The 8,757-nt window shown below is 54.7% G+C and overlaps 2 protein-coding genes across 2 annotated transcripts in view; both read right to left on the minus strand.

Annotated features, from left to right (window-relative positions):
• ADAMTS14 (ADAM metallopeptidase with thrombospondin type 1 motif 14) overlaps positions 1-2,668 on the minus strand; it is a 38,853-nt gene extending 36,185 nt beyond the window's left edge. Inside the window, exon 1 of the mRNA XM_026071037.1 lies at positions 2,635-2,668. Within this exon, the coding sequence (XP_025926822.1) occupies positions 2,635-2,668 (34 nt within the window). The remainder of the gene's footprint in view (positions 1-2,634) is intronic.
• Positions 2,669-7,993: 5,325 nt separating this feature from the next.
• PALD1 (phosphatase domain containing, paladin 1) overlaps positions 7,994-8,757 on the minus strand; it is a 26,661-nt gene continuing 25,897 nt past the window's right edge. Inside the window, exon 19 of the mRNA XM_026071055.1 lies at positions 7,994-8,273. Coding sequence (XP_025926840.1) covers positions 8,124-8,273 — 150 coding nt within the window. The 3' untranslated portion in view covers positions 7,994-8,123. The remainder of the gene's footprint in view (positions 8,274-8,757) is intronic.

The following is an 8,757-nucleotide window of genomic DNA, read 5'->3' on the forward strand; positions in this document are numbered from 1 at the left end:
GCGCGGAAGGGGTGGGGGAAGCCGGGCGGAAAAAATAAATTTTTTTCTCAAAAAAGAAAAAAAAATTTTTTTTAAATTTTACTGTGTGTTTAGGAGCTTTTTATTTTTTTTCCTTTCTTTCCTCCTTTTTTTTTTCTTTTTCTTTTTCTTTTTTGGTCGACCGGTGAAAAAAGTTGTGCGGCGGCCCGGCCCGGAACAAAGGCGAGCCCCGGCGGGGGCCGCGGGGGAAGGAGGAGCCCTCCTCCCTCTCCTCCTCCTCCTCCTCCTCCCCTGCCCCTTCCCCCTGCCCGGCGCTGAGGGCCGTCCTCGCTCAGCCTTGGCACGTCCTTCGCCAGAAGCCCACCCTGGCCAGCTGCGTTAGAAACACGCGCGATTATTTGGCTCCACTCCCAGTTTTTACTTCTCCCCTCCACTTTTTTTTTTTTTTAATAGATGGGGTGAAACAGGGCGCTTGCGTGGCTGCAGCACCTGGTTTCCGCACCTCGGTGCCTGCTCTCCTAACATGGGTGTTGCTGGGCTTTTCCGAAAGGCATCACCAAAGCTTTGCAACCCAGAGGCGCCCAGGAGGTGTGCGGAGGAGCAGCTAATCCAGCGTTCACAACAAATATTCTATACAAGTGGGACAGGCAGGCAGGGGCAAGGAAAAAAACAAATTCCAAAACTCCTTGTCAAAGGCAAATAAATATGACAAAAAKCTTAGAAAAACGAACATCGCCGGCTGTTATTGGCACTCCCATCTCTCTGTTCTCGGGGCTCATCAGCGAACGTCTCCAGGCAAAAAGAAACAGGGTTGCTCAAGGAAGAGAGCACACGCGCGCTGTGGGAGAAACAACCGTTCCCCAAGGGCCGGGAGAGCATTTCCTGCACTCTCTTATTTGCACGGCTCCCAGGCCAGCACAGGTAACTCCCAGAAAATCAAGCGGCATTTCCACAGACTCAACRCTGCAGCCAAGGCGCTTCTCCCGGGACTGCGACTGCTCGCGGGTAGCTCGCCCCGCGGAGCAGCCGCTACGGCGTTCACACGTCCGGGGCGCGCCGGGGTCGCGGAGCAGGGTGAGGAGCGTTGCTTCCTCGTGCCACGGCTCGTTTGGGGTTTGGGGGAGGGTGGCCAGGGCTCCGCAGTCGCAGTCCAACCCCCAAAACCCCCGAGAAGTAAAGCCACCAGGCACCTCCCGAAAAGCAGCGAGTACGCGTCCGTCAACCAAGGAAACGGGACTCCGAGTTGGAAAACCAAACTCGTGCTCCCAAAATTGAGTCTTTTCGTTTGTTTTTGTGTTTCTGTTGCGTAGCGCGGTACATGATTTAACGCAGGGCTTGAAACATAAAAGATTCTTTGCGTTAAATATAGAAAAAAGAGTTTATGTGCTCCAAGCGTTTTTGGTAACTTAGGCAGATATGCATTCATTAGGGCATTAAAACTGGAACGAGCCGTAATTATGACTGAATGGGTTTATGATGAAACGCGTAATAAAGAGCATATTTTACTCGTGAAGAACAGCTCCCCACACATCATTTAATTAGTCTTTTCAAAGGCCAAAACTATTTCTTTATCCACAATATCCATGAACTCATCCAGTCCCTGTGGACCATTAACACTTCCCCTAAGTTACCAAACCGCTGGCTTCAGCGGCAGCGGCCGTGTCCATCCAAGCTGACAAACAGGTCCTTCAAGTCTGGCCGCCGCCGAGGGTCACAGCTTTAGATTCAATTCCCCCCATGTGCTAAACTAAATGCACATCTACTAAAGATAATTCAGAAATGCTTTAAGGTCCTGATCCTACACCTTGCTGGGCATGGTGGGAACGCAGGACGCCAAGATCTCTCCCAGATCCATCACCCGAGTAGTGCCATCAACCCTATCCGTTAGTATTACTTGCCTTAAATATTAAAATGACCATGACTAAAGTGGATTTTATATTACCTCTGGTAAGACACCAGCATCTAGAAAGGAAAGGAAGAAACAACCCCGGTCACCATCCCAGCTGCAAATGGAGAAAACTTCCTCTCCCGGTTTCTCTCCTGCAGTCGCTCCCTGCCCTGCCTCATCCTGTCCCTTCTGTAAAACGCCTTTCCTAGGGATTAGATAGTGCTAATTAAACAGAGGAAAATAGCCATTAGGGAARAGATTAAAACAGATTAGACTTCCTGCATTCACGCAACAGTTTGTGGCAGAAGCTTGAAATAAAATCTTACACTCCTGCACAAACAAAACAGAAGCATTTTGGTTCGGTGGAAAAGCTACTCTTATCTTCAGCCTTCTTCCTGCCTCTGCCCCGCAGTGCCCAGCATGGGGAGAGGGTGGGAAGAGGGAAAAAGGAGGCATATATGGGGCTCTTTTTTTTTTTTTTTTTTGGCTAGGAAAGCTAAATTGAAATTTGCAGCAATTTAAGACTTAATAATAYGTTTCAAAATAAATTTTTGTTTTGAACTGTCAGCGTAAAATGAAAGATTTTATTCCGGACAGCAATTTTTTAGCAATATGTTTGTTGAAGGAAAACATCGTTTTCCTTAAGAACAGACCAGCTATCGCAGGAAACAAATAGGTTTCTACCAAAAAAAAAGAAGAAAAAAGAAAAGAAAAATTCTACAAAACTCCTTGAGAGGAGGCTGCACCGTAGCTGTCCTTCTGCCTACCTCCTGCCTGTGCCTTTAGGCTCACCCTGTCCATTTCTGTCTCGGAGTTTAAGCCRTGCCTTTTCCTGGTTTTCCGCTCCCCGCCGTGGCCGGGTGCTTTGCCTGCCCCTACTCCCGCAGCCGCCGCGTCCTCCCTCGCTGGCACGGCTCGCAGCTCGGCGCCGCGTTCGGCCGCCGCCGCCTTTGGGCGCCTTGCCGGCGAGCGGTCGCTCCAGCGAGATCGCAGCGATCTCGAGCAATCACCTCAGGCGGCTTTTCCAGCCGCCGCGCCATGAGCTGCGGAGCCCGGAGCCTGCGATCGCCCAGAGCTGAAGCGAGGGCGGCGTTTCCAGCCCTCGGCCGCCAGCTTGGGTCTTTCCAGAGGTTTAAAGCCGCCGGTTGGAAATCCGAAAGCTGGCAAAGCGCCGGGCGCTGCAACTCGGCCGGAGCCGCAGCCACCCCGAGCCTCGCGATGGGGCGACTCCTGGCGAGAAGCTGCAAAGCCAGCGAGGTTAGGAGGAGAAAGGAAACAGATGTTAAAAAAAGGCTTTTTTGCCCCAAGGGCTGCAGTGGTGCCTGGGTGGTCGAGGAGAAATACAGGTTCCCTGATGTGCGGGGACYGGCAGCCCTTGCAGGGAGCGAGATCCCCCCCGCCGCTCCCCAAAATAGAGGTCCTGAAGCGAGACCGGCAGCAGCCTCGCGGTGCGCSAGCATGACCTCATCCCTCAGCCGCGCGCCGCCGCGACGAGATTAAAACAGCGAATATTTGCTGCCACGGCATCGGGGGCGGAAGGGGCGCCTCGCTGCCGCAAGGCGATGCCTGCGAGAGAGGGTGCCCGAAGCCTCCTCCCCCCCCTCCATAAAACAGACACCCCCCCCCCAAAAAAAAAAGCAAAAGCGTCACAGCTGTGAGCAGAGGAACCCATGCAAGTTGGGAAGAAGTCCTTCAAGAGACCGTCCCGGCCAGGGGAGAAGCTCTGTCCCGGACGAGGTGGTCGCGGCCACTCTGCTGGGCTCTTGCCCCATTGCAAAGCGCCTCTGAAGACAGCGGTGGGTCCTACACCGACATTTTTTCCCCTCTTCTTTGCCTTCAAAACTCCTCAAAATAGCGTCAGCGAGCCAGATCTGCTGACTGGGAGACCTGTGGCCCTGCCATGGCTGGTGCGACCTCCAGAGAGGCTTTGAAGTGCTGCTAAAAGACCGCCAGAAAGAGTCACCAAGGTGCCGCAGTCATCAAGGCCAACTTCTCTTTGAGAAGAGGAAGAAAAGCGCCGTCCCTGGTGGGAGAGGCAGGACAGCACGGCGAGCGTCATCTGGTCTCTGGCTGCCCCAAGGCAGGACCATTCCTGGCRGATCTCGCTCTAATCCGCGCTTAAAGACCTCCAAAGACGAGGGGAGCCTCCACAACCCCCCGGGGACGTTTTTCGCCAAGCCTCGGCTGTTCTCATCTTGGAAAGTTTTTCCTCCTGTCTGGTCTGAATGTTTTTCACGGGGGCTTGAGAGCAGATCTTTCCGTTCCCGCAGCCTTTCCCAGGCACGAAGACAGTTATTACGCTCCTCTGAGGTCTCCCCTGATGCCCTCTGACTTCTCCCTGTTTTGGCCAGCTTTCCCTAGCTCGTGGCGCACATTAACCTTCCTGACCCTGAACCACGGTCTGGGGGTACAAGTTAAAGGTTTGGGGGGKTTTTTTTTGTTTTTCTCCCAGGATTTCGAAGCAGGTCCGTGCGTGCCGGGCTTGCACGCTCCTCAGCTCCGCCGCACGTGCAGCGCGTGGCGGGGAAGCAGCCGCGACCCCGGAGCTGCGGGCTTTGCCAACTGAACTAACCACCGTGAACGCGCACGCRCCGGGGGGAACCTGCCGCCAAAGCTCTGCTGCTGCCGAGGTGCCGAACACGCCAGACGCCGCTCCGAAGCCAAGCCAGAAGGGCAGCCGCGCGCGGGTCTTCTCTTAACCGGGGGTCTTCCCGCCTGGAGGTGCTACCGGAGTGGCAGCCGTCGGGGCGATGCGGCAGGCGACTCGGCAGCCTCACGGGGACGAACCCGGGAGGTTTTCCAGGGGTTCCCCCCTCGCCCCCCGCGCCCTCGCCATTCCCGGCTTCCCGCCGCGCCGAGCGGGTGCCCGGGGAAACGAAGCGGCGAGCGGGCAGGGAGCGCTCRGTCGGGGGCGCCGGCAGCGCGCGTGTGCGCACGGCTGTTGTTTGGAGTTTTCCGAGCCCTGGCTCCACGAAAGCATCTTAATTACTATTCTTTAGCTCCGAAATGAAACACAGATGGGCTCCCCCTTCGCCGAGGGCCAAGAGTTTCGCCGGCCTTCCTGGTGCGGCGGCACATCGCAGAAATAAAAACACGGAAATTATTATTATTATTATTATCTGGAAAGGACGGTTACGTCAGAGCTCTCCGCGGCGGCTTCASGCCGGCACGTGCCTTCCCAGCGCCGCGCTCCCAGTGGCGGGTTTTGAACGGCAAGCCGGCCGGGGCCCTGGGAGAGCGCAAGCCGTTTCCATGTGCTCCCCCCCTCCCCGGCCAGCTGCTAACGGAAATAGGGACGAAATAACGAGCCCCAAAATAGCGTGCTTTTGCAGCAAAGCTTAGGGAGCGCCCCAGCTCTCCGGCAAGGGAACGCCGCTGATTTTATCCCGAGCAGAACTGGCGCGGCAGGGTTGAAGGGATTTGGAAAGGGGCTTTGGGGTTGGGTTGGGTTTTTTTTCTCCACTTTTTTTCTATTTTTTTTTTTAAGCTTTGCACCTGCCTTTTGCACCCAAACACCCCCAAAAAGCCCGTTTTAAAGCAAGGGGAATACRCCAAAGCGAGAGGCCGCGGCGGGCCGGCGCCGTTGCACGTTTCACACCGAYGCATTCAAGACCAGATCACGATGAGAAGAAAAAGGCGCAGGCACGAGAGGCAAACACCGAGAGGCAAACACCGTGCGCCTGATAGCTGCAGGGGTTTAACCCAAACCGCGCCAGGTTCCCCAGCACGGCTCCCCGTGCCAGCGGAACATTGGCTCCTTGATGCATTTTCCCTTTCTATCTATGAAAAAACATACAGAAATGTGAATTCAGACTTCCAAGGATTTCTACAAGAGAAGGAAAAAATAAAATAAAAGGGAAAGAAAGCACTGGCCGAGGTACGGAGAGACCCGTTCCTTCACCTCGGCGTCGGGGCCGAGCAGGGGGCCGTTTGCAAGGAGCCAAATCCGATGCACAAACGTGAGAAGGCGAAATGCAGAGTCTGGCTGGGAACTGCTGCACTCGTTCCTATTTCTTTAGGAGTCAACGAAAAAAAATTCTACCAGTAACCTTAACCACACAGCAAGGGTGCCACAGGGGCCCTTTGCCTTTTTAGGGCTTATCTTCTCTGTCAGTGGAGTGAATCTTCTGCTAAGGGCTTGCGGAAATCCCAGCGCGGTGATTTTGCGCAGGCCCAACGGCGCGACGGAGGGCACCGGCGACGCTGCGGGAGCCCTTCTCGCTCGGGGGACCTTTGCATCACTCGCGTCCAAAATCCCACCGGGAAGCCCTGCCGCCGCTCCGGATCGGCCGTTTCGGAGGGAGAGCTTGAAAGAAAGGAGCGGGAGGGAAAAGGGGCTCCACGCTTCTGCTCTTCTGCCCTGGGGGGGGGGGGGATTCAGCACGGTTGATTTTTCACCAACGCATTCGTATTTCAGAGGCCTCTTTTCCCCCCTCGACAATTGCTTTTGCCCAACGCTCGAAATCGCTTGTTTTGAAGGTGGGAAAGCGGAAAGAAGCCTTTGAGCCCACGGGCCAGGTGACACAAATCTCCAGCCTTCGTTACCACGATTAAAGGGCTGGCGTGCCCAGGCAATTAAAACCCCATCTAATTAAGCGGCTGCTTGGACTTCCCTCGGGATAGCAGGCTGGATTTCCCGAGCTTTCGGCTGGCGGCGAGGGGCAGGAGAAGGGGGACGAGCCCTGCGTTGAAGCCTTGTTGTTCGCCACAAAAATGAAYCGAACCCAAACGCCGCTCCAGAGTCTAAGTTAAAAAATTAAAATTAAAATTAAAATGCGAAGGTTTGCAGCCTTCAGGAAACACCAAATCAATCCTGGGGGGAAACCAAAGGAGCAGGCAGATAATCTTTAAAAAAAAAAAAGAAGAAAAAGAAAGAAAGGTGGAAACAGCGGCGCCGAGGCGTGCAGCAGCTCTGCGAGGAAACGCAGCGTGGGCTCCTCTGTAAAGCAACGGAGCTAGAGAGAAAAACCACCGTTCRTCTCGCCCGAAATAGAAAGCAACGAAGAATCAGGCCGTTCCAAAGCTTTCCAAAACGCCACGCCATAAACTCTTCTCGATGAGCAATTTAAGGGGGTTTTACGTTACTTCTGGTAGCTGCTCTGTCCCCGCAGAGGCCGGGGGTGAACAGAAACGTGTCGCAGGGCCAGATGGTCGTGGCAGCAGTTACAGGAAGAACGGGGGAAAAAAACCCAGTATCGACAGCCTCCCGCAGATTACTAATTCGACCCTTCTACTGCATCACCAGCRAATTATCCAAACACTGAAATACGCAGCGAGACACCAAATATTCCGTCAGATAGTTTTGCGTTAAAAAAGTAAACTCCRAATGCTTGGTTAAGTCAAAAATAARACGCTTTGTCAAGGGAGCCCTTGGGAATTTGGGCTCCCAAAGTAGCAGCAGGAACAATTCCAACGTTTMATAAAAGCATCTCTTGCTATTTTAATTTTTTTYTTTYCCYCCCCTCCCTCCACCATCCACTTTTYAATTCCTGCTGTCTGCACCTCCTGGCCCTGGCAGCAGATGAAAGCAGGCGCTGCGAGAGACGGAGCGTGCGCTCCTGCCGTCGTACTCCATACCCTGTTTTATCATCCGATTCGCACAGGCTCCTGCCCAGGCCGTTTACTTCCCGCTCGCCAGCTCGGCCGCCGGCCGCTCTCCCCGCTGCTGCGAGGAGCCCTGCTCCTTATCTGCATCCTTTTCCCATTAACTTCGTTTTTCAGTCTCCCCCCTTTCTCCTCCCCTAAAAAATAAATAATAAATAAAATAACAAAAACCCAACCCGCATCAGTTAGGCTTTTAAGCTTATTCCAGATGTGTGCCCAGATGTGTGCCCAGATCGCTGCGAAATGTCTCGGGGGTCCCSCACGGATCCTAAGTCACGCTGCAAACGCTCACGTCCCCCTAAATACAGRCATATAGAGAGAGAGATATATATAGAGAGAGAGAGAGATAAAAATGCACACAGGGATATAGATATAGGCTTGAGAACTTCGGCACTTATTGCTGGCGCACCCACGAACGGCAGCGGGCCGCGTCTCCGCGTGGCCGGGACGCTTCTCCGGCGGCGCGGCGCTCGCGATTGAACGCCCGTCGGAGCGCGCRGCTTTTCAGTTTACAGCGTTTTTATTGCGTCTGGAAGAACCCGGCGCGGTCGCGTGCTTCGAGGCGGCTTAGGGCTTCKCCCTCGCCCTCGCCGGCCCCGGGGGCTTTGGGGAAAGCCAGTCCTTCCGGGGAGAGGCCCGGCGGCCCCGGGCGCTACACGAAGGCTCCTCGGAAGGGGCGCGAGCCGCCGCTCTGCTCCCGCCAGCGGCGCCGGAGCTGGCGCAGCGCCTGGCCCTCCAGGCTCTCCAGCTCGCCGAATCCCAGCCGGTTCAGCACGTCGTAGACGCCGGCCCCGGCCGCCACCTGCAAGCACAGCGGGAGAAGAGCTCGGTGAGCCGGCCCCGGGCTTGCCGCCAGCTCCCGCCCGAGCGCTTTGTAAGCCGCTTCTTCGCCGCCTGCCGTCGCGTTCGCGGAGTTGTGTTAGCTTTGGCAGGGCGCTGGAAGAGCTACAATGCCGCCTTGTTTTTGCTAAAAACGTAGCGCTTATGAAGGGGCAGGGAGGAAGGGCCGCTCGCGGGCCAAAGGCTCTCTCTGTCCCCGAGCCGGGAACCAGCTCCTGCTGCAGCACCTGGATGGAGCTTTTGCTTCCGAGGCTCCCTCCTGCCCCGTGTCTCCTTGCGACAAGCCCCTCTTCTTGCAAAAATAAAAAATAAAACAAATAAAAAGCATCACTGCATACCTTGCAATAAATAAATAAATAAATGAAAAGCATCATTGCATACCTTGCAAAATAAAAATAAATAAATAGCATCATTGCATACCTTGCAAAAAAAGAAATAAAAAGCAT

The sequence above is a fragment of the Apteryx rowi genome, unplaced genomic scaffold, assembly GCF_003343035.1.
Source record: "Apteryx rowi isolate R43461 unplaced genomic scaffold, aptRow1 scaffold_320, whole genome shotgun sequence".
NCBI lineage: Eukaryota > Metazoa > Chordata > Aves > Apterygiformes > Apterygidae > Apteryx > Apteryx rowi.